Source organism: Mesoplodon densirostris, chromosome 10 (assembly GCF_025265405.1).
Source record: "Mesoplodon densirostris isolate mMesDen1 chromosome 10, mMesDen1 primary haplotype, whole genome shotgun sequence".
In the NCBI taxonomy this organism is placed as follows: domain Eukaryota; kingdom Metazoa; phylum Chordata; class Mammalia; order Artiodactyla; family Ziphiidae; genus Mesoplodon; species Mesoplodon densirostris.
In genome coordinates, this window is record NC_082670.1 from 57,356,453 (window position 1) to 57,380,931 (window position 24,479).

At 46.1% G+C, this 24,479-nt stretch overlaps 1 protein-coding gene and 1 pseudogene across 1 annotated transcript in view; both read right to left on the reverse strand.

Annotated features, from left to right (window-relative positions):
• Nucleotides 1-21,447, reverse strand: part of LOC132497928 (cytochrome c oxidase subunit 3-like) — a 50,311-nt pseudogene extending 28,864 nt beyond the window's left edge.
• The window catches only part of CMTM6 (CKLF like MARVEL transmembrane domain containing 6), a 45,590-nt gene continuing 42,063 nt past the window's right edge, over nt 20,953-24,479 (reverse strand). Inside the window, exon 4 of the mRNA XM_060110937.1 lies at nt 20,953-23,669. Within this exon, the coding sequence (XP_059966920.1) occupies nt 23,547-23,669 (123 nt within the window). The 3' untranslated portion in view covers nt 20,953-23,546. The remainder of the gene's footprint in view (nt 23,670-24,479) is intronic.

Sequence of the window (24,479 nt, forward strand, 5' to 3'; positions counted from 1 at the left end):
CTCTAGGTCTGAAGTGGGTCTCTTGTAGACAGCATATATATGGGTCTTGTTTTTGTATCCATTCAGCCAATCTGTGTCTTTTGGTGGGAGCATTTAGTCCATTTACATTTAAGGTAATTATTGATATGTATGTTCCTATTCCCATTTCCTTAATTGCTTTGGGTTCGTTATTGTAGGTCTTTTCCTTCTGTTGTGTTTCTTGCCTAGAGAAGTTCCTTTAGCATTTGTTGTAAAGCTGGTTTGGTGGTGCTGAACTCTCTCAGCTTTTGCTTGTCTGTAAACGTTTTAATTTCTCCATCAAATCTGAATGAGATCCTTGCTGGGTAGAGTAATCTTGGTTGCAGGTTTTTCTCCTTCATCACCTTAATTATGTCCTGCCACTCCCTTCTGGCTTGTAGAGTTTCTGCTGAGAGATCAGCTGTTAACTGATGGGGATTCCCTTGTGTGTTATTTGTTTTTTTTCCCTTGCTGATTTTAATATGATTTCTTTGTGTTTAATTTTTGACAGTTTGATTAATATGTGTCTTGGCGTATTTCTCCTTGGATTTATTCTGTATGGGACTCTGTGTGCCTCCTGGACTTGATTAACTATTTCCTTTCCCATATTAGGGAAGTTTTCAACTATAATCTCTTCAAATATTTTCTCAGTCCCTTTCTTTTTCTCTTCTTCTTCTGGAACCCCTATAATTCGAATGTTGGTGCGTTTAATGTTGTCCCAGAGGTCTCTGAGACTGTCCTCTGTTCTTTTCATTCTTTTTTCTTTATTTTGCTCTGCATCAGTTATTTCCACTATTTTATCTTCCACCTCACTTATCCGTTCTTCTGCCTCAGTTATTCTGCTATTGATCCCATCTAGAGTATTTTTTATTTCATTTATTGTGTTTTTAATCGATGCTTGATTCATCTTTAGTTCTTCTAGGTCCTTGTTAACTGTTTCTTGCATTTTGTCTATTCTATTTCCAAGATTTTGGATCTTGGAAATAGAATCTTGGATCATCTTTACTATCATTATTCTGAATTCTTTTTCAGGTAGACTGCCTATTACCTCTTCATTTGTTAGGTCTGGTAGTTTTTTATCTTGCTCCTTCACCTGCTGTGTGTTTTTCTGTCTCCTCATTTTGCTTATGTTACTGTGTTTGGGGTCTCCTTTTTGCAGGCTGCAGATTCGTAGTTCCTGTTGTTTTTGGTGTCTGTCCCCAGTGGCCAAGGTTGTTTCAGTAGGTTGTGTAGGCTTCCTGGTGGGGGGGACTAGAGCCTGTGTTCTGGTGGTTGAGGCTCGATCTTGTCTTTCTGGTGGACAGGTCCACGTCTGGTGGTGTGTTTTGGGGTGCCTGTGGCCTTATTATGTTTTTAGGCAGCCTCTCTGTTAATGGGTGCGGTTGTGTTCCTGCCTTGCTAGTTGCTTGGCATAGGGTGACCAGCACTGTAGTTTGCTGGTCGTTGACTGAAGCTGGGTGCTGGTGTTGAGATGGAGATCTCTGGGAGATTTTCGCTGCTTGATATTATGTGGAGCTGGGAGGTCTCTTGTGGACCCGTGTCCTGAAGTTGGCTCTCCCACTTCAGAGGCACAGCACTGACTCCTGGCTGCAGCACCAAGAGCCTTTCACCTACCCGGCTCAGAATAAAAGGGAGAAAAAGTAGAAAGAAAGAATTAGTAGAAGAAAGAAAGAGAGAGAGAAAGAAAGGAAGAAGGAAAGAAAGGAAGGAAGGAAGAAAGGAAGAAAGGAGGGAGGGAGGGAGGAAGGATGGAAAGAAAGAAAGAAAGAAAGGAGGGAGAGAGGGAGGAATGAAAGAAAAAGGAAGAGTGAATGGAAGAAGGGAGGGAGGGAGGAAGGGAGGAAGGAAAGAAAGACAGGAGGGAGGGAGGGAGGAAGGAAAAAAGAAAGAGTGAAAGGAAGCAGGGAGGGAGGGAGGAAGGAAAGAAAAAGAAAGTGCAAGGAAGAGGGGTGGAAGGGAGGGAGGAAGGAAAGAAAGACAGGAGGGAGGGAGGGAGGAAGGAAAGAAAAAGAAAGAGTGAAAGGAAGAAGGGAGGGAGGGAGGAAGGAAAGAAAGAGAGAAAGAAGGAAAGGAGGGGCGGAGGGAGGGAGGGAGGGAGGAAGGGAAGGTAGGAAAAAAAGAAAGAGCAGGTAAAGTAAAATAGAATAAAGTATGAAATATAGTAGCGTTATTAAAATTTAAAAGTAATTATTGAAAAAAAAACGGACCGATAGAACCCTGGGACATATGGTGGAAGCAAAGCTATACAGAGAGAATCTTACACAGAAGAATACACATACACATTCACAAAAAGAGAGCAGGGGGAAAAATCAAAAATCTTGCTCTCCAAATCCACCTCCTCAATTTGGGTTACTTCGTTGTAAAAAGAGGAAAAGGGCGAGAAGTCTGAAATCTTGCTAAGTCCACCTCCTTAATTTGGGATAATTCGTTGTAAAAAGAGGAAAAAGGGGGAAAGTCTTAAATCTTGTCCTCAAAGTCCACTTCCTCAATTTGGGATGATTCGCTATCTATTCATGCACTCCACAGATGCAGGGCACATCAAGTGGACCGTGGAGCTTTAATCCGCTGCCTCCGAGGCTGCACAGAGAGATTTCCCTGTCTCTTCTCTGCTCTCGCAGCTCCCGGGTCTCAGCCTTGGACCGGCCCCGCCTCTGCGCGTAGGTCGCCGGAGGGCGTCCGTTCTTCGCTAAGACAGGACGGGTTTAAAGGAGCCGCTGATTGGGGGGCTCTGGCTCACTCAGGCAGAGGGGAGGGAGGGGCGCGCAGAGCGAGGCGGGCCTGCGGCGGCAGAGGCCGGCGTGACGTTGCACCAGACCGAGGCGCTCCGTGCGCTTTCCCGGGAAAGCCGTCCCCGGGTTCCGGGACCCCGACAGTGGCGGGGTGCACAGGCCCCCCGGAAGGCGGGGCGGACAGTGACCTGCGGTCGCACACAGGCCCCGCGGCGGCGGCGGCAGCAGCTGCAGCAGCCCCAGCTTCCCACTCCCGTCTCCGGGGTCCGCGCCTTTAGCCGCGGCTCGCGCCCGTCTCCGGCGCTTCCCAAAGCAGCCCTCTTAATGCCCTCTCCTCGCGCACCAGGAAACAAAAGGGAAGAAAAAGCCTCTTGCCTCTTCGGCAGCTCCAGACCCTTTCCCCGGACTCCCTCCGGGCTAGCCGTGGTGCACTAACCCCTTCAGGCTCTCTTCCTGCCGCCAGCCCCAGTCCTCTCCCTGCGCTCCGACTGAAAGCGGATACCCGAGCCTCAGCTCCCAGCCCCGCCCGCCCCGGCGGCCCGAGCAGACAAGCCTCTCGGGCTGGTGTGTGCCTGAGGGCACCTATCCTCTGTGCCGGAATCTCTCCACTTTGCCCTCCACACCCCTGTTGCTGTGCTCTCCTCCGCTACTCCGAAGCTTTCCCCCTCCGCCACCTGCAGTCTCCGCCCGCGAAGGGGCTTGTAGTGTGTGGAAACCTTTCCTCCTTCACGGCTCCCTCCCACTGGTGCAGGTCCCGTCCCTATCCTTTTGTCTCTGTTTATTCTTTTTTCTTTTGCCCTATCCAGGTATGTGGGGAGTTTCTTGCCTTTTGGGGGGTCTGAGGTCTTCTGTCAGCGTTCAGTAGGTGTTCTGTAGGAGTTGTTCCACGTGTAGATGAATTTCTGATGTATCTGTGGGGAGGAAGGTGATCTCCGCGTCTTACTCTTCCGCCATCTTCCCAGGGTCCTGGTTGTGTAATCTAAACAGCTACAATTTCTATTTTCTTTTCCTTCCGTGGGTAATATTAGTTTGTATCGTGGCTGGGCATTTATTGTATTCTAGGATTTGAATGAAAGTTGTAGCGTTTCAGCTAAGCGAACATGATGCACTCCTTCCCCTCTCCTGGTGGTGGGGGAATCTCAGATGTAACCCGAAATGTCCCAGGGCCGGGAAAGGACAAGGGACCCTGGAGGCCATCACACAGCCCCCACTTGAGGCCACACCTTTCCTTGATCCCTAACAGGAGTGAAGACAAATGGGCAACTGAGTCCCTGGTCCAGGCGGCCCACGCTCCCAGCACAGCAGCTCTTCAGCGCCAGATGAGATGGAGACATTTCAGACGCTCCCTGTCTTGACGGCGCGGAGACTTCTGGGAAATAGAGTCCTGGTACCTGTCCCACTCTCCGGGCGGGCTTTGGCAGGCGGACTCCGGGCGTCCTCCTGCGCAGGTGCGCCTCAGGGTTTGTGCGTGTTGGCGGCAAGCGCAGCGTCGCCGCGCCGCCCTCGCTTCCTGTGCGTGCCCAGGTCGTCGCTGGCCGTCGTTTCCCCATCTTGGCCTCTTGCGGGCGAGCATTTCGGGGCTTGCGGGGCTGGACGCAGTCCTGGACGGCCGGCAGCCAGCGGGAGCGGTGTGTGCGGGCGAGGGTTCGCGTGGGCCAGGCGGAGGCTGGAACTGTGACCCCTGAGCTCGAGCCGCGGAGCCCGCGTTTGGGCCGGAGTGGCCGAGCGGCCGGCGGCGGTGCAGTGCCAGACCGTCTGCAGCGCGCGGCCAAGCGAGGTCCCGGGAGGGACGTGGGCCTGAAGGGAGCTGGTGCCGTAGGCCCAGAGCCGGCTCCTCTGGCCCAGTGGTCTCGGGAGGCGGAGCGAAGGGACCCCGAGAGAGGAGCACGCCCGAGGAGCAGCCCCCGGACCGGAGCCTCAGGAGCCCGGGGCCGGTGAGCGAGTCCCGACGGGGTAGGTGTTGTGTCTGCAGGCCTGCAGGCGGTTGTGGAGCCTGCGGCCCTTGGAGAGCGGGGCTTGGGGTAGCCCGCCCCGGGCCCCGCGGTAGAGCCACCGGGAGGGTTTGACCGCTTCCTGGAGGTGGAGGGGCCGGGCTGGAGGACAGGGGATGGGGCTCCCGTGGGACTTGTGAGCTCCGGGTGTCCTGGGGGAGCAGGGTCCACAGGCTCGGCCGGGACGTGCCGCGTCCTCCTCTCCGTCCAACCCCGATCCTCCACCTCCTCCTCGTTCTCCCCCTCCTGTCGCCGTCTCGGCATCTCGCACGTGTGTCTCAAGGCGCGTCAGCACCTTGGTTGTCTAATGTAAGCGTCCGCCGCCCCCCTGGGTTGTGGCCTGTGGAGTCGCACAGTGTAATCGGTGCAGGATGAGTCTGCAGGGCTTCTGTCCTGCTGCCTCGGGTGAGGAAGGAAGCGATGGGGCCTGAGAAGGGAGATGACTTGTCCTAGATCCTCACCGGGTGTGCACGTGGGGTCGCTCACAGGACTCCAAACTCCCAGGGCAGGTGTTCTGTCCACTTAAAGTCAGTTTTAATAAAAGATGTTTTTGAGCGTCACACTTAAGTTTGTAAAGTTTGTACAAATCATTGCAAGACTGAAACACACCTGAGTGTGTCCGTTTATTCTGGGTATCCTATGGATGTTCTGATCTAAGTTGTTAAGAGACTTAGAAGAGGTAAACTCTAAGCGTTTTTTAATTTCATATTTAATGACGGAGGTTTATTTTAATAGGATTCAATGTACACTCGCTACTGAAAAAAAAGGTATCCCCTCGGGTACCACAGTCACGTGGGAGTTACAGACCTGAGGGTGGTTGCTCCCTCCTTATTCTCACAGGCCCTTCTGAAGGTGAAAGGACGGGTCTCCCACAGGTGTCTCCTGTGGAGCGCGGGGCGGGTGCTCATGCACCCCGAGCCGCTTCCATCGTAGCTTCACTGCCTGCGTTTTCCTTCTCCAGGTCCGCCTCTGCTGTCACAGTCCTGCACGTTGTTCCAAGAGCAGCGGAAAATGAATCAGCCTCTGGTGAGTTGTGCTGTTTACGTATTTATCTGCTGCTGTTCCTTTGTGATAACACCTTGGGAGGCGAATAGTTCAAAATTTAAAATGGGAAAGCAGGAGTAGGTAAAAGATGTGGTTAGACAAAGCGTAGAGGAGCAGGTCAGTACCAAGTGTTTCTGGCAAGTTCTACATGTAGATCCCACGATCCTCTTAGAGCCACAGTACAAGCCTCGTGTTCTTGACATTTGTGGCAAAACACCATCCCTTGCTCGACTTACATTGTCCTGCCGAAGCACTTTTGTTCTCGGGTGTTAAAAGGTTTCCTTGAGGATCCCACTGTAGGCTGGGAGCCTTCCTGAGCGACAGCCCCTCACATGTTGACATTGGTGCCTTCCTTGTGCTTCTTGTAAGCCGAGAGCGTGCTGTTCAGGGAGCACTCAGTGCATATAACTTGTCGGTTCAGTAGAACACCGTTGTCACATATGTACATTGTTTTCAGTGCTCAGTCAAGGGATGCAATGAGGATCACCTGGAAGAACAGCCTTGTCACCCTTCCAGTAAATTTCCCTCTTTGTCTCTTACGATCTCAGAGGGTCGTGTTACACACCATGCAGTGAGGTCTCTGGCAAAGATTCCTTGTTTCCCAGCTGAATTGTATCGTGCAGCCTGCGGTCTTGGTTCTGCCCCTCCCCGGAACCTGATCCGGTTGAGGTGACCTGGCATCCAGCATACAAACCAGTGGAGATTTGCCCGTCGTCACCTCAGACCACTGTCGCCTTCCCTTCTGCAGAGTCTGCTATGTTGGTTTCTGTGACAGATCTCTCCTTGCTCTCTTCCTGACTGATTCTTTTTTTTTTTTTTTTTTTTTTTGCTGTACGCGGCCTCTCACTGTTGTGGCCTCCTCTCCCGTTGTGGAGCACAGACTCCGGACGCGCAGGCTCAGCAGCCATGGCTCTCGGGCCCAGCCACTCCACGACATGTGGGATCTTCCCGGACCGGGGCACGAACCCGTGTCCCCTGCATCGGCAGGCGGACTCTCAACCACTGCGCCACCAGGGAAGCCCCTGACTGATTCTTTCTTCCGCCCTCTTTGTGTGTTGTCTTTTCACCCTTGGTTCATGACTCTTCAACCCGTCTGATCTCACCCTCTGGCGCTTTTCACCTCCAACTCTGTCAGTTCTCCCACCTGGACCAGATAGATGCCTCTGTCCAGCCACTTGCCAGCATCTCTGTGGAGTTTGTCCAAAGGGCACCTCGGATTACTAGATCCAGTAGATCCAGAAATGATTATTTACAGCTCCCCTGCCCCTTGCCTTGTCCTTTTGTCCCTGGCGGCTCATCGTTGCATCATCCAGCCTGTCACCTACCCAGAAAAATGAGTTCATTCTGAAGTCCTTCTGCATCCTCTGTTACCACGTTGTAGGATGAGGCTTGTTAATGTCGTATTCCAAATGGTTTTTATTCGTTCTCCTTCATCCCATACTTGCTAGCATTTAAAACAGCTTATCTTTTCATTTCTGTAGTTACAGAAACTTTTTTTCTGTGCCGCTCCCTCTTTCTTCCAGCAGCTCAAGTGTATTCTCCACGCTGAGTATTTCTCCTAAAATATTAATCACAGCGTTTTGTCTGCATGTGGGAAGCACTTTAGAGGTTCCCTGGGTGACTGGACAAACGAGGTTGCCGTTCTGTGGAGCCATTAACCATCGAGCCCAGCACTGGGGGGAGGTCGTACCTCGCTGATGATGTGTTTGGATGGATCTGTGGGGTAAAATCCTGATCAGAGAGGCTTAGGAGAGAGGAGTGGGAGAACTGGGTTTGTTCTTTTGCCAACTTTTTCAAGACGTTTTGCTGTGACGGGGAACAGAGAAACTGGACAGTAGCTGGGGTAGGAGCTGAGGTCCGGGGAGGATGTTGTGTTGTGTTGTGTTGTGTTGTGTTGTGATGGGAGAAATAACAGTGGGAATGATCCAGTAGATGTGTGGGGGGGAGGGGAGAGCTGCTGCCCGGGGTCCTGGAGTGGGGAGGGGATGGCAGAGCTGGGTTGCAGGTGGGGAAGCCCTCCGATGGCTTCTCTGTTCTCAGGGAAGCAGCTCCTCAGCTGAGGGTGAGGGTGAGGTTGGGGGTTTGAGGGGAGAGCAGAGCTCTGGGGCCCAGCTCCATCGTGACCATCAGCACACACAGTCCAGCCAGCTGGGAAGACTGTACTTGCCTTCTCTGCCTGAAAAGCCATCTCCTTTCTTAAATGTGGGAGTAATTACTCTTTGGGGAGCCTATGTAATTACATGGGTGCTTCTCAGCTCAAAGCGAATTGAGTGCCAGTTCTGGCCACAGACGTTTTCTGCTCTGCTGGTGGAAGGGTCCCCAGAGGAAGTGTCCTGCTTGCCTGGCTCTTGGCTTTGGGGACCCTTCACACCATCTAGTGTTGTGTCTTTTATCTGAGACATAAACATCAAATGTCTTCAGGTTCTGCATGTGATCTTAAGAAGCAGTTCTCTGCTTCCGGGAGCTTCTGTTCTCCTCGGGAAGGGCACTTCACAGACGCACTTACAGGAGAGGACGGGAATCCTGCCCGTCGATACGTAGGGAACTCCAGAGTGCTGACAAAGCAGAGCCTGCTTTTATTTATTTATTCATTTAAATTTTTTATTTGTTTACTTCTTAACTTATTCAGTTTCGGCTGCGTTGGGTCTCTATTGCTGCACGCGGGCTTTGTTCTCTACTTGCGGCGAGCGGGGGCTACTCTTCGTGGCGGTGCGCGGGCTTCTCATTGCGGTGGCTTCTCTTATGGCGGAGCATAGCTTCTAGGCATGCGGGCTTCAGTAGTTGCGGGTCACAGGCTCAGTAGTTGTGACACGCGGGCTCTAGAGCGCAGGCTCAGTAGTTGTGGCGCATGGGTTTAGTTGCTCCGCAGCACGTGGGATCTTCCCAAACCAGGGTTCGAACTCGTGTGCCCACCATTGGCAGGCGGATTCTTAACCAGTGTGCCACCAGGGAAGTCCGAGAGCCTGGTTATAAATGCATTGTCAGAGCACGTGGCTCAGTGAATCGCGGAAGGGTGATGGCCCTCAAGTGACCAGGACTTAGGTAGCTGCAGAGGTTGGCGAGGCTCTCAGAGCAGCATGAGGTGGACTGGATGAGGCTCCTGAGGTGCTGGTAAGGACCTCCTTCCTTAGGATGTGGGCCTCCCGTCAGGAAGAGCGGGACGTGAATGCAGGCAGACCCTGAGGTTGACTGAAGAGCCTCCCCTCTGTGCTGGTTTTGGTTTCATCCTGTGGAGAAACTGAAACCTTGTAATTGGGGCAGTGAGTCATCTGATCAAAAGATGTCATGTGTAGGGCTTCCCTGGTGGCGCAGTGGTTGAGAGTCCGCCTGCTGATGCAGGGGACACGGGTTTGTGCCCTGGTCCGGGAGGATCCCACATGCCGCGGAGCGGCTGGGTCCATGAGCCATGGCCGCTGAGCCTGCGCGTCCAGAGCCTGTGCTCCGCAACGGGAGAGGCCACAACAGTGAGAGGCCCGCGTACCGAAAAAAAAAAAAAAGTCATGTGTAGAGACTGTGGACGGCATGAAACGCGGGGTGGGGTGTGGTGGGTCAAGTCAGGCGGACTCTGGGCTCCAGCGCGATGCCCGACAGGAAGGGGCGAGGCCGCGGCGTGTTCCCGCTCATCCTAGGCCCCGGTAAGCAGTATGGACATTCCTTTGGGGTTTTCTGAATCGTGAATGAGGTTGAGAGAATTTTCACGTGCTTAGAAGCTGTTTCCTCTTTTTAATTGGTAGACAGTCTTTAGAGCAGTTTTAGGGTTCCAGGAGAATCGAGCAGACAGCAGTTTCCTACACCCGTCCCTCTGGGTTCCCTCCCTTGGTAACATCTCTGGCCTGTGTGGCGCGTCATCTCAGTGACCGATCGGCATTGACACCTAATTCTCCCCTGGAGTCTGTAGTTTATATTAAAGCTCACTCTCTGTGTCCTACTGTTCAGGTTTGGACAGATGTGATGACCTGCAGCCACCACTGCAGTGCCACCCAGAACCATTTCACTGCCCGAAACATCCCTGGGGGCCACCTGTTCACCTGCCCAGTGCCCCCAAGCCCCTGACAGCTGCTGGTCTTGTTACTGTCTGTGTATTTTTGCCCTTTCCAGAATGTCAGGTAGTTGGAGTCCTTCATTCTGTGGTCTTTTCAGACTGATGTATTTCTGTTTTTATATGAAGGGCCTGTTCATGTCCACTGCCCATCTTCCTGCCCCAATACTGTCTTGTTTTCTTTTGTTCTGTTTTGTTTTCCTTGTCTTATTGGCTTTCAGAGTCGTCTTAAATGTTTCTAAATTTTTCCAGTTGGGGTCCTGTTAGTAGACATTGTTTTCCAAGGTTTATTGTCTTTTTCCTGTATTTTCCAGCATTGCTATGTAATTCCTTCCTTTTTTTTACTTTGAGAGGTTGAATACTATGCATTTCAAAAGGTTCTCAAAATCAGCACGTTTGTGTGGATAAGATTCCTAGTTGAAGAGCACCCTCCTTGGTACTGGGGTGCAGCTTCTTTGCGGGGGTAGGTGGGTGAGGGGGGAGGAATGCATCGGTCTCGTGGTTCCCTTTCTGTTGGGTCTCAGTTCCCCTTTCTGGTTCTGGGCACTGCATCAGCCACTCTCCTGGGACAGGCCAGGCAGGTGGGGTCCTCACTTCCTGGCTCCAGAAGTTGTGTGTGTCTGAGAACACCTTTGTTTTTCCCTGAGGAGCAGGAGGACTCTGGTGGTTGGGGAGCGGCGTCCCAGGACCGCGGCCCTTGGGCCCCCCCTGTTCTGTGTCATTTGGGCCCCCGCCATGCGTGGGAGGTCTCTGACACAGGGACGCAGCTGTGAAAGTCCTCTTGGGGTTGTGTCATTTACAATCCTCTGAGGAATACTCCTTTTCTCTAATGGAATTCCAGTGCTTAAGCTTTCTGGCCACTCATGAAAGGAATCTCAGAAAGGAAAGGAGACGGGTCCTCTCTGCCCCCAAGCAGGGGAGTGAGCCGACACTGTTCACCTAATGCTGAGAAAGTGGCCTGTGGGAAACGTGCAACCAGTTCTGAGCTCTGTGATGACAAGGCTGTCCGTGGAATCTCACTGTACCAAGGGGTCTGTTAAGACACATACATCATGGGTTGTTCCCTTGTGTTTTGAAACTAACCTAAAACCCCTAAATACTTGCAGTTCTGATTGCTTTCTTAATTTGTTATCCAGGTTTCCCGAAATCCATTTTCTTAAAGTTTAAAGTGCAAGAAGAGTGCAATTTTCTAATCTTCCCTTTACATAAAAGTGAACGTGGGCAAGCCACTTAACCCATCACCAAATAGAAAATCATCTGGAACGTTCACATTAATGCTGTTTTCAAGCAGGAACAGTGCATATATTTTTATGCCCATTACCAGTGAAAACTATAATGTTTTCTTATTGTGCTGTTTTTTTCTCATCAGGCAAAATGACAAGCAATTAGAAAAGCCCCACAAATCACCCATTTTGTGAAATTACAAATGCAAAACCGGAAAGTAGAATAAGGTGCGTGTGATTCTACTTAGGCATTAAAATTAGAGTAGTTCATGGTCTGATCCCTCACTCTCTTGCATTTGGTAATAACTTTCAGTGTGTGAACGTGTGGGCCCCCAGTCCTCATCCGGGCAGCCACAGGTGTGACCGGTGACGCCTGAATGGAATATGCGCAGAGCTTCTGGAAGACTTGCTGTCGATTTCTGAGCCAGGCTTCTCGAGGCTGAGCCGAGGCAGTTCTGCACAGACGCTCGTCTGCCTTGGGCGGCAACCAACTCTTTCCCCCGGCCGCCCTCATCCCCCCACCTCGTGTGTCCTGTCAGCAGCTGGGCACCCTCAGCCTTCCCAGGCCAGCAAAGCCTGGGTCCCGGACATCTCTGCATCTGGAGCTGGGGGTCAGGTGACCTGGCATCTCAGGGGACCTTGCTAACAGGACCCACCCTGCCTCTTCGATTGTTCCACATAAAGAACTTTGATTTTCAGTCAATGTCAGGAGTTTGTTGCCATCTGAAACGGCCTCTGAGCTTGGCATGGTCTTTTCCTTAACCTCCTCCACACCATTCCTTAGTTACGCTGCGGCACGTGGGGTCTTAGTGTCCTGACCAGGGACTGAACCCAGGGCCCCTGCATTGTAAGGCGGATTCTTTACCACTGGACACCAGGGAAGTCCCTACCCTTATGTTTTAACAGTTTTGGAGGTCTTCACAGAGATCCTGGATGGATTCACCTAACATCACCAGGTAAACTTCGTTTCAAGAGTAATGCACCTCATTCCTCAAAACTTTTAAAGTAGAACTATTATAAGATCCAGAAATTCCACTTCTGTGTATTTTTTCGGAAGAAAACAAAAACACTAGTTCAAAAAGACACATGCACCCCTATGTTCATTGAGCATTATTTATAATAGCCAGTGTATAGAAGCAACCTATGTGTCCATCCATAGATGAATGGATAAAGAAGATGCATCATATATATATATATATATATATATATATATATATATGTATATATGTATGTATATATATATAGGTATACACACACACAATGGACTATTATCCATTAAAAAAAAAAAAAAGAATGAGGGGCTTCCCTCGGGGTGCAGTGGTTAAGAATCCGCCTGCCAGTGCAGGGGAAATGGGTTAAAGCCCTGGTCCGGGAAGATCCCACATGCCACGGAGCAACTAAGCCTGTGTGCTGGAGGCTAATTGGACTGAGGTGTTGAGGAGTGGTCCTTCTAGTGGGTTTAGAGGGCAGATGCCCGGGATGGTCTGCATCTGCCTAGTTCAGGTGTGGGGTGGGGCTCGAGTGATGGAAGACTCAGAAAAAGCTGGTAAGAAAGAGGGCTTCTGAAATCATGAAGAGAATGAGATCATATCGAAGTCGTTTTTGAACAGTTGGTATAGGATGGCCTTGGAAGGTGCTTTCTTGGACAATGTCTTGTCATCACTGTAATATTATTAGAGTATTAGTAAGCCTGGTGCTAATGATAGTACTGAATTCAACTGAAATCCTATGACAAGGCTGGATGTTATTAGGAGGGCTGGAAGAGCTCCTGTAAGGGGTCAGGGACTAGGATTTACTCTATGACATGCAGGGGTTTTGTGGGTCTTTGTGTGTTGTCATATACGTAGAAACTTACTAGTAGGGTGAATATGTAAGTGTGAATTAGGGGGACGGCGAATTCAAAGACTGTGAGTAGGAGAAGAATAATGACTGTCGGGACTTCCCTGGTGGTCCAGTGGTTAAGAATCATCCTTTCAATTCAGGGGACACAGGTTTGATCCCTGGTTGGGAAAGTAAAATCTGACATGCCGAGGGGCGACTAAACCCGTGAGCTCTAGAGCCTGCATGCCGCAACTAAGACCCGATGCAGCCAAATAAATACTAAAAAAATAATAATGACGACTGTCACACGGGCTGTGGTGGTACTAATGTGTAGTAGTGCTAGAGTTGCCCCTCCGATTCAATGAATTAATCAGTGACCTGCTCTAATACTGGCTGTTAATCGAATGGCTAAGGCTATTGGTTGACTAAATAGGCTTATAGTTTCAATGATGACTAGCACAGGGATAAGAGACACTGGGGTCCTTGTGGTAGAAAATAGGCCAAGGATGCTTTTGTTTTGTGGGGAAAACCAGTCATTACAGTTCCTGCTCATAGAGGGATTGCTAGACCTGAATGCATTGAGAGTTGTGTGGTGGGAATAAATGAAGGTGGTAGGGGTCTTAGTAAATTTGTTGACCCAGTAAATAGAATGAGTGATTGAAGTATTCGTATTCAGGTCTGTCCTCTGTGATTGTGAATGGCCATTATTTGTTTTGATGTGCATTGGACTCGTCACTGTTGAGTGAAAATGATACGGTTGTGGATTCGTGGGTTACGAGTGGGGAATACAATGCTTGGGACTAGAGCAATGAAGATAGCAATAGGAAGTCCTGTTATTGTTGGGGTAATGAAAGAGGCCAATACATTTTCATTCATTTTGTTTCTCAAAGGGTGGATTGTTTTGGCATTTGAGTGAGTTTTAATTCTGGGTTTAAGTGATAAACATAGTTTGAAATTTTTTATTGGACTATAATAAGTAGGGCTAGAATGATTGATGAAATAGTAATGAATCTTGTTTATGTCTCTGGTTGTGGCATATCATTAAGGGGAGATTTAAACTCCCATCTTTTTTTTTGGCTGCATTGGGTCTTCGTTGCTGTGTGTGGGCTTTTCTCTGGTTGTGGCAAGTGGGGCCTACTCTTCGCTGTGGTGTGTGGGCTTCTCATTGCAGTGGCTTCTCTTGTTGCAGAGCATGGGTTCTAGGCACGTGGGCTTCAGTAGTTGTGGTACACAGGCTCAGTAGTTGTGGCTCGCAGCCTCTAGAGTGCAAGCTCAGTAGTTGTGGCGCATGGGCTTAGTTGCTCTGCAGCATGTGGGATCTTCCCAGACCAGGGCTCGAACCCATGTCCCCTGTGTTGGCAGAAGGATTCTTAATCACTGCGCCACCAGGGGAGCCCTATTTATTTATCTTTTGGCTGCATCGGGTCTAAGTTGTGGCATGCGAGATCTTTCGTTGCAGTGCACAGGCTCTTCGTTGTGGTGTGCGGGCTTCTCTCTAGTTGTGGCGTGTGGGCTCTGTAGTTGCAGCATGTGGGCTTAGTTGCCCTGTGGCATGTGGGATCTTACCAGCATCCCCTGCATTGCAAGATGGATTCTTAATCACTGGACCACCACGGAAGTCCCCATAATGGTTCATTTTTTAGTTTTTTTTTGATTTGATATATGAATATATTGTGAAATGAATACCACAAAAATGTAAGTTAACACCTACATCCCTTCATATAATTACCCTTGTTTTGCATGTGGTGATAATGTTTAAGGTCTACTCTCTTAACTTTAAAGTATATAATACAGTATTGCTAATTACAGTCACCATGCTGTACACGAGATACCCAGAACTTACTCATCCTATAGCTAGAAGTTTGTACCATTTGATCAACATCTCCCCACTTCCCCCACTCCCAGCCCCTGGTAACCGTCATTCTACTCTCTATTTCTATGAGTTAAATTTTTTTTAGATTCCATATATAAGTGGGAACATACAGTTTCTCTATGTCAGACTTATTTCACTTAGCACAATGCCCTCATGGTCCATGCTGTCACAAAAGACAGGATCTCCTTCTTTTTATGGTTGAATTATATAAATAAATATTCCACATTTTCTTTATCCACTTGTCTTTTAATGGATACTTAGGTTGTTTCCATATCTTTCTATCTATTGTGAATAATGCTACAATGAACATGAGTTGCAGATATCTCTTCAAGATAGTGGTTTCATTTCCTTTGGAGTTATACTCAGAAATGGAATTGTTGGATAATATTATATATGAGTTCTACTTTTAATTTTTTGAGGAAACTCCATACTATTTTCCATAATGGTTGTACCAGTTCACATTCCCATCAACAGTGCACAAGGATTCCCTTTTCTCCACATCTTTACCAACTCTTGTTATCACTTGTCTTTTTTTTTTTTTTTTTTTTTTTTTTTTTTTTTTTTTGCGGTATGCGGGCCTCTCACTGTTGTGGCCTCCCCCGTTGCGGAGCACAGGCTCCGGACGCGCAGGCCCAGCGGCCATGGCTCACGGGCCCAGCCGCTCCGCGGCATATGGGATCCTCCCAGACCGGGGCACGAACCCGTATCCCCTGCATCGGCAGGCGGACTCTTAACCACTGCGCCACCAGGGAGGCCCTCATAGTGGTTCTTTAATGAATAATTTGACTGCGTTCACAATAGGTTGTAATAGGCCATATGGTCCAGTGATGTTTGGTCCTTTTCGAAGTTGTATATAACCTAGTACTTTTTGTTCAGTTGATGTAAGGAATGCTACGGCTGGAAGAATTGCAACGAGTATTAAGATATTAACTATAAACACTGTGTTAGGGAGAGGAGTGGAACCTCTGATTATAAAGGTTTAAGTTTATGAAGTTACTGGACTCTGTCACCCTAACAAACCCTTTTCTTGAGTAATTAGGAATTAATTAAATTAAGATTATATCATTTTTTTTTTTTTTGGGCTGCGCCACACGGCATGTAGGACCTTAGTTCCCTGACCAGGGATCAAACCCACGCCCCCTGCACTGGAAGCACAGTGTTAACCACTGGACCACCAGGGAAGTCCCTATATCATTAATTATTTTAAGGTGCTTTCATAAAGTAGGCTTTATTTCTCTTGCCCTTTCAAACTGGGAAAAATATAGAGTAGATAGAAACCGACCTGGATGACTCCTGTCTGAACTGGGATCAAGTAGGACTTTAATAGTTGAACAAACAAATCTTTAATAGTGGTTACACAATTGGGGTGTCCTGATCCAACATCGAGTCTGTAAATCCTATTTCGATATGAACTCTAGAACAGGGTTGTGCTGTTAGCCCTAGGGTTACTTGTTCTATTGATCAATTTTTTTGGATCAATAAATGATAAATTATTTTGACTAGTAGGTCTAGATTTTAATCACTCGGAGGTTTTTTTGTTCTCTGAGGTCACCTGGACCAAAACTGTTAACCCGCATGAAATTTTTGTTGTCCCTTAATCGTTTATTTTTTGGGTTAATTAATTAAAGCTCCATAGGGTCGTCTGGTCTTATTTTGTCATTGCCACCTCTTCATGGGAAGGTCAATTTCACTGATCAAAAGTAAGTGACAATAAAACCCTTGTGTGGCCATTCATACAAGTCCTCATTTAGAGAACAAATCGTGATGTTACCTTTGCATGGTCAGGATACCTCGGTTGTTTAACAGATGTCACTCACTGGGCAGGCAGTGCCTCTAATACTTCTTATGCTAGAGGTGATGTTTTTGGTAAATAAGTGGGGTTTGTATTTGCAGAGTTCCTTTCACTTTTTAAAAATCTTCCTTAGGTGCATAACTGTATAAAGGTTAACTGTATTTGATAAATAGTTTATCATTGGTTTCGTTTATCTACTGTTAATTATCAGTATAGCATTGGTCACTGATGTAAGCTTATGCAAAGAGAAATATTTCTTGTTACTCATTAACATTACTGCTTCTATTAATTAATAAGTCCAGTATTAAACTAGGAGTTAATTTGTTGTTGGTATTAAGATAATTATTTTGTTGGTAATTCCATGGCAGTCCAGTGGTTAGGACTCTGCGCTTCCACTGCAAGGGGGCACGGGTTCAATCCCTGGTCGGGGAACTAAGATCCCGCAAGCCACATGGTGTGGCCAAAAAACAAAACAAAACAAAAAAAAAAGAGAGAGAAGATAATTATATTGTTGAGCTTGAATGCCTTCTTTTTTTTTTTCTTTTTCTTTTTGCGGTATGCGGGCTTCTCATTGTTGTGGCCTCTCCCGTTGCGGAGCACAGGCTCCGGACGCACAGGCTCAGCAGCCATGGCTCACGGGCCCAGCCGCTCCGCGGCATGTGGGATCCTCCCGGTCCGGGGCACGAACCCGTGTGCCCTGCATCGGCAGGCGGACTCCCAACCACCGCACCACCAGGGAAGCCCCATTGAATGCCTTCTTAATTGGTGGCTGCTTTTAAGCCAACTATGGTATTGTTTATATTTACTCTCTAGATAAGGTTGTATCCTGTTTCTAAAAAGCTGTACCTTTTTAGATGAACATTTAGAAATACATTAAGGGCTTCCCTGGTGGCGCAGTGGTTGAGAGTCCGCCTGCCAGTGCAGGGGACACAGGTTTGTGCCCCAGTCTGGGAAGATCCCACATGCCGCGGAGTGGCTAGGCCCGTGAGCCATGACCGCTGAGCCTGCGCATCTGGAGCCTGTGCTCCACAACGGGAGAGGCCACAACAGTGAGAGGCCCGCGTACCGCAAAAAAAAAAAAAAAAGAAATACATTAAAATTTATAGTTTTTTTGGTAATTTTAAAAGTTGAACTAAGTTTCTGGACAACCAGCTATCACCAGGCTCATTAGGCTTATCACCTCTACTTATAAATCTTCTCACTATTTTGCCACATAGGTGAGTTTATTCTGGTAAACTGTTCATAAGTAGCTCATCTGGCTTTGGGATATTTAACTTAAATTCTCTTTGTTAAATATTTACTAGTTAAATCACTATACAAAAGGTAAAAGGAATAAACTTTGCTTTTTATTACTTTTAATATTTCTTTCATCATTACCTTATGGTACTTTATAATGTCAAAAAATTTGGGGGGACTTCCCTGGTGGTGCAGTGGTTAAGAATCTGCGTGCCAATGCAGGGGACACAGGTTTGAGCCCTGGTCCGGGAAGATTCCACATGCCATGGAGCAACTATGCCTGTGTGCCACAACTACTGAGCCTATGCTCTAGAGCCCACCAGCCACAACTACTGAGCCTGTGTGCCACAGTGCCACAACTACTGAAGCCTGCGCACCTAGAGCCCTTGCTCTGAAACAAGAGAAGCCACCACAATGAGAAGCCCACACACCACAACGAAGAGTAGCCCCTGCTCGATGCTACTAGAGAAAAAGCTCGTGTGCAGCAACGAAGACCCAATGCAGCCAAAATAAATAAATAAATGTATTAAAAATAAAAATAATATAAACAAATTGGTTCCACCACTTTGCAGACCCATTTGGAAATATTTAGCCATGTTGAAATTGCATATACCCTCTGACCCAACAATTTGATTTCTTAATACACACCCAACACATGTACACAAGATGTTCCAAGTATGTTTGCTCAATACAACACTGGTTGAAATGATCAAGAATTTTTAAAAAATTTTCTATCAACATAGGAATGATAAGTAAATCGTGGCATGTAGTATACGTATGATGGAACACCAAGTAGCAGTAAAAATGAATGAACTAGAGTTACAAGTATCAGATGAATTTCAAAATACTATTGACTGGGACTTCCCTGATGGCGCAGTGATTAAGAATCTGCCTGCCAATGCAGGGAACATGGGTTCGAGCCCTGGTCTGGGAAGATCCCACGTGCTGTGGAACAACTAAGGCCATGCACCACAACTACTGAGCCTGTGCTCTGTAGAGCCCACGAGCCACAACTACTGAAACCTGAGCGCCTAGAGCCCGTGCTCTGCAATGAGAAGCCACCGCAATGAGAAGCCCGCGCACCACAACGAAGAGTAGCCCCTGTTCACCACAACTAGAGAAAGCCTGCACACAGCAACAAAGACCCAACGCAGCCCAAAATAATAAATTTTAAAAAATATTACTGACTAAAAAAAGCAAACTATACCACACTGTACATTGTTTATGGATACATCTATATATATGTCAGGCAAGAAAAACAGGAAAGATATCCACCAAATTCAAGACAGTGTTTACCTTTGGAAAAGGAAAGAGAATAAGATCAGAGGTGGTGGTACTTTAAAAGTATAACTTCATTTTCTCTTTAAACAAGGGCCTTAAAGCAAATATGGCAAAAATGTTATGATCCACTAAAGCTGGGTGGTATCTACAATAAGCATTATCCTCTGTACTTCCAGTGCTTGACATATTTCAAAAATTTTTAAAGTAGCTAAATGCAAAGATATCAGGGAACGAAAAATACTTCCCACTTTTGTTAAACCAATTTTCTATGGTAGACATTATTTGTAGAATTATAATTTAGTGTAAGAAATAAAACAAGTTTTTCTATTTTAAATTGTTTTGGAGTAGTCAGGCCTACAGAAATTTTTTGCTTTTAATTTTAATTGAAGTACAGTTGACTTACAATGTTGTAGGAATTTCTTAAACTGGAAATTTTATTTCTGCTAGCTAGGTCACAATCCTTTACATGCTTATGACAGACACTGTTGATCCCTAACCCATGACGCTTTCTCTTGCTAACAGAACCAGTTTTGTTCAGGTATCAGAAGGCTATAGGCTTCAAAGGATTTTCACAACCTAAGGGGAGGAATCTTGATTACTTTAAGCCAATCACAGCAATTCTAGTCTCCATGCTAAAAAGTGATTTGGAAACAGGCATTTAATATCTCCTAGTAAGATAAGTAGGTGAAGTCCACCAAGGGGCCTCTGTGAAAAAGGAACACCTTGGAAGGACATGGAAGAATCAACAACCTCTTCTCTTCTGACCTTTGGACATTGTACAAGCAGATGATGCCTGGAGATGTTGCCACCATCTTGCGAAACCATAAAGGGTCAATCCAGAAAACAAAAACTCTCACAGCAGAAGGTGGATGGGCAGGGACTTCCCTGGTGGCTCAGGGGAAAGACTCCGTGCTGCCAATGCAGGGGGCCTGGGTTTGATCCCCAGTCGGGGAACTAGATCCCACATGCATGCTGCAACTAAGACCCAGCATGGCCAAAATAAATAATAAATAATAAAAAAAAAAGGTGGATGGGCAGAAAAACATGGAAAGAGCCTGGGTCCCTGGTGAGCCACTGAATTTACCAGTTGTGGAACTGCCCTACCCAGACTTCTTGTGAAATAAATTTTCCTTACTGTTTAAGACCCACTTACTTAATTACGTTTCTGCTCCTTGCAGTTGATTGCACATTGATAAAATCACGCTCCTTATCAAAACAAAACACAAAACTCTGAAGAATGTACAAATTCCAGTGAGTTCATGACGACTATAAAGACCTTATTATTCTGTACGTCTGGAGGCAGGAATTTTGCAAACTACACAAATAATTGTAGCTTTACCAGAACCACCTCAGTTTTGCTTCACACTTTCCCAATCATTGAACAGCTTGAAAGAGAATGTACCTATTTTGTTTTTAGGATGGTTGGCCACACTGAGAAATGTGATCGAGTCCAAATTTGCTGCTTTGGGAGTATTTAAAGGCATATTTAGTCCGTAATATTCCTTTGTAACTTTTTTTTTTTTTTTTGCAGTACGCGGGCCTCTCCCGTTGCAGAGCACAGGCTCAGCGGCCATGGCTTACGGGCCTAGCCGCTCCACGGCATGTGGGATCTTCCCAGACCGGGGCACGAACCCATGTCCCCTGCATCGGCAGGCAGACTCTCAACCACTGCGCCACCAGGGAAGCCCATTCCTTTGTAACTCTTCACACACGGCTCCCTAAAAATGTTGTTTCAATGTGTATTCCAACTTTCCAAGAAGAGGGACAGCCCATGGGTAGGAGCTGGACGTCTACCCATGCCCCACGCCCAGGTAGATCCAAAGTCCAGTATTCTTAACCAAGGTTGTAGAGCCAACTCCTAGAACTCTGGAGAAAGCTTTCATTTAAACACCATGTTTTTATAATAATTAAACAACTACAAAGGTGTGAACAATAAAGTGGGTTTATTTAAAAAGAAGACTACAAAATTTGACACAGAGATATAAAAGACTCAGGATTTAAAATTATTAAATACAAAAATGATGATTGGCTATAAACAATGTAAAAATACATTTCCCAGTCCCCAAACAGAAGTATAGCAATTATAAAATTTTTGTATGTGCATTTCCCTTATCATTTTTAAGAACCATTCTAAACAGTCTATTTGTGTAGAATATAAATTTACCATAAATGTTAATAAATTATTTTACATTTGCGTTAACTGGGTGTGCCCTTTTCTGTAAGTAACAGTATTTTTGGTTTCAAGTTCACCTTGAAATTTTTATTTACCACAAAGATCTTTTTACTCCTAACTCCTTCTACAATAGAAGACGGAGGCTAATCAGTCATGGGTCCTGTAAAAAACAATGTGAAGAAAGGTTCTAGAGTGACCCAAAATACCAGTGAAGATATTACCTTTCGGTGGCCAGCTAAGAGGTCCATTCAGCGCCAATGAAACAAATGGAAGTGAAACCTCAGAACACGCAGAGCTTAAGTTCCACGCCAACATGCTGTGGATGTGAGGCCAGCAGAGGACATTCCATCAAACTCAACTGAGCCCAGTGCATGAGTGGGGACCCTGAGGTAGCCCAGATGGTCTGCTCTGAATCCCAGCTGGGTGCAGGTGATACTTAAAAGGATAACGGTATAGCTGGATGTGAAATATGAGAACCTGCCTATCATAAGCTGCTTATCTTTGAACCCAAGACCCAGGCTATTTCTCCTCTCTCAGACAGCACACCTAGTAAAAACAGCATCCAAGATTGGCTTCATTATCTCCCAAGCAGGTAGTGGTGACATCACCACTAGCACTAGCATCCAAGCTCTGATACAAATGGATAAGGTTCTGAGTCGGTAAGAGCAGAAGCTGTGTCTGGCCATCTGCGTCTGAAAACCATCTACAACACACAATTGGCAGATGAGAAATTTAAAAAGGATGAGGTCATTAAACTGTCTCACTGGAAACATGATTCCACTCTTTCAGACAGAAAACCTACTAGCCCAGGAGACTTTCACCAAAGTACTGAAGGATGTGATTGCATGGGCTCATTGCCTGAGCCCTACAGTCTTGAGTCAAAAAAATCTACCAGGAGGACAAGAAAGGGCTGGTCTGTGACCCACTTGGTCAGAAAGGTCCCGTTTAAATAAAAAATTTTAAAAAAAGGACCCACTTTAAGAAAAGTCTTGCTCAAGGTGCCCTGGCTGGCTGGCTCTAAGACAGACTGCCAGCAACAGACAGTTCTTCCAGATTATCAGAACTGGGTATGAAGTGTCTTCTGAGAATGGTTTCTTACACCATCAACAGTATTAAACTGGGCAGGAATCTCTGGATATTCACTTTCTTAAGAAGGTCTCCTTTGAAGAGAAACCAGAGCAATTCCTATGTGGGAACAAGAACCCTAAAGATCCTGCTCTATACTCTATGCAATTAAGAGGGCCCAAGATTCTGGAGAATCTGCCATCAAGGAAGCCAGAGCCAGAAGCCCAGCTATGCCTGATGAAGTAGTACATGGACCATTCTGATAAGGAGACAGAAAAGGGAGGCTCTCAAATCAAAAATCAAAGATTGAGGTTTCAAAAGAAGGCTGGCTCCAAAGAAAACACTGAACAGAACCTGCAGAGCTGTATTAACTTCAGTAGAAATAATCATATGGCAAAAGGGAGCAAACAATTTTCTGTCTTCTAGTATGAACTCATCTCTTCAGGCATCTGGAAGTGGTTGAGGCCTACTTTTATAACTACTTTCACTGCACTGTGCAAAAGTGTATCTTATCTTTGGTCCTTAGTCATGATAGCAGTTTCTTCCATTTTTCTATCTTTCTATATAAAGATCTTTTTTTTTACTTGATATTGACAACCAAAGTACAGTATAAACATGGGGTTACTGATGCTGTTGCTTTTATGTAAAATATCAGCATCTCCCATACATTTTCTGTTAGGCTATAAAAGGTCTCAGAAAAAGTTTATTATTATCCTAAAATATTACGGTATAATTTTAAGTCTGAGTGAGATACAGTAAAGCCTGGGTTTTACATTTTAAGGAAAAAACCTAGACCAACATTTAAAATATTGATCTCTTAAATATACATTAAATTTTATCTAGTCATCAAAAAGCAAAGTTATAGTTAAGCAAATTAATTTAAAAATGAAACCATTTCTAAATGGATAAACTTAATCATGCTGTTTATACAGCTATAAAGCATAATTTGAAAGCTAAGCCTAGTAACAATGACAGAATAATTTATCATCAGTTGAGCTATGTGATTTAAACAAACAATTGCCCTCACCTCCAAACAAAACAAAACAAAACTTCATCTGACACAAGTTTCAACTGTTACAAAAAAAAAAAAAATTTTTTTTAAACAAAAAGCCCTCTGGCCCAATTTGTGGTGACTAACACACAGTCCAATCAATACTGATCAAACTGCCTTTCTGCCTTGCGCTCCAAAAGAAGTGGTTTAATAATGACAGACTCTACAAGAGCTTCTGCCAGGGCTCAGGCACCATGCAGTGGCGACGTAACACCTGTTCCCCTAGAGTCTCTAAGCATTAAGTGGTTCACTAACAGTAGCCTCAGGTTTTCTTGGCCGGGGCTCCTTACGTTTTTCATAGACCATAATGAAAAAGTCAGACAGGAACACAAAACTTGCTAGAAATCCAAACACCTGAGGAGGGAAAAGGGGGCAAAGATTATATGAGGAATGCTGCAATATACTCTCACATTTCCTACTTGGCTCTGATCGTGTTTAATACAAGCAAGACAATTCATCAATTTATCTTATACACATCATTCTTAACATTAGTGGTTAAAAAAATTTTAAGGTCATCAAAAAATGGAAAGAAGTTACAAAAAAAATCCAGAATAATGGCCATTAGTCAAGGTCTCACAAAATATTAATGTCCTGTCTTGTGTGTGTGTGTGTATGTGTGAGGTGCCAATCTATGAAGCTAAGGTTAATAGATGAAAAACAAAATCCTATATAACATGATACAAAACACCGGATTGTTAGCAGTGGTTTAGACTGACAGATGAGAAGAGCAGGCAGCCATGCCTAGGTAAAAATGGAAAAGGTTATTTGTATCAAAACAGAAATTCTATTTTGAAGATACTTTTAGGTTAAATGGTTCAATTACCTAAAAAATATTTTCCAGCTCACTGTCACACTGTAATGACACAGCAACATGACGCCACTACCTACTACCTCTTCCTTAAATGACTTCCTCATTGTACTCTTCTAACATCTAATCAAACATTCTGAGAATTCTGTCAAGAGACAGAAGACCATGGTGCAAATATAGCTTCTTCACTAGGAAAACGCTTAAGGAAGGGGGCCAAAGAAGAGCTCTGTAAAAAGAGAAAATCAATGTAGGTTACGGCTAAAGTCCCAATTCTAAGGCTCCATCTCCATGAAGTTTAACATTTTGTTGTCGTTTGCTGCAGTCTCTTGCCCTTCACACCCCATCCCTCCATTCTG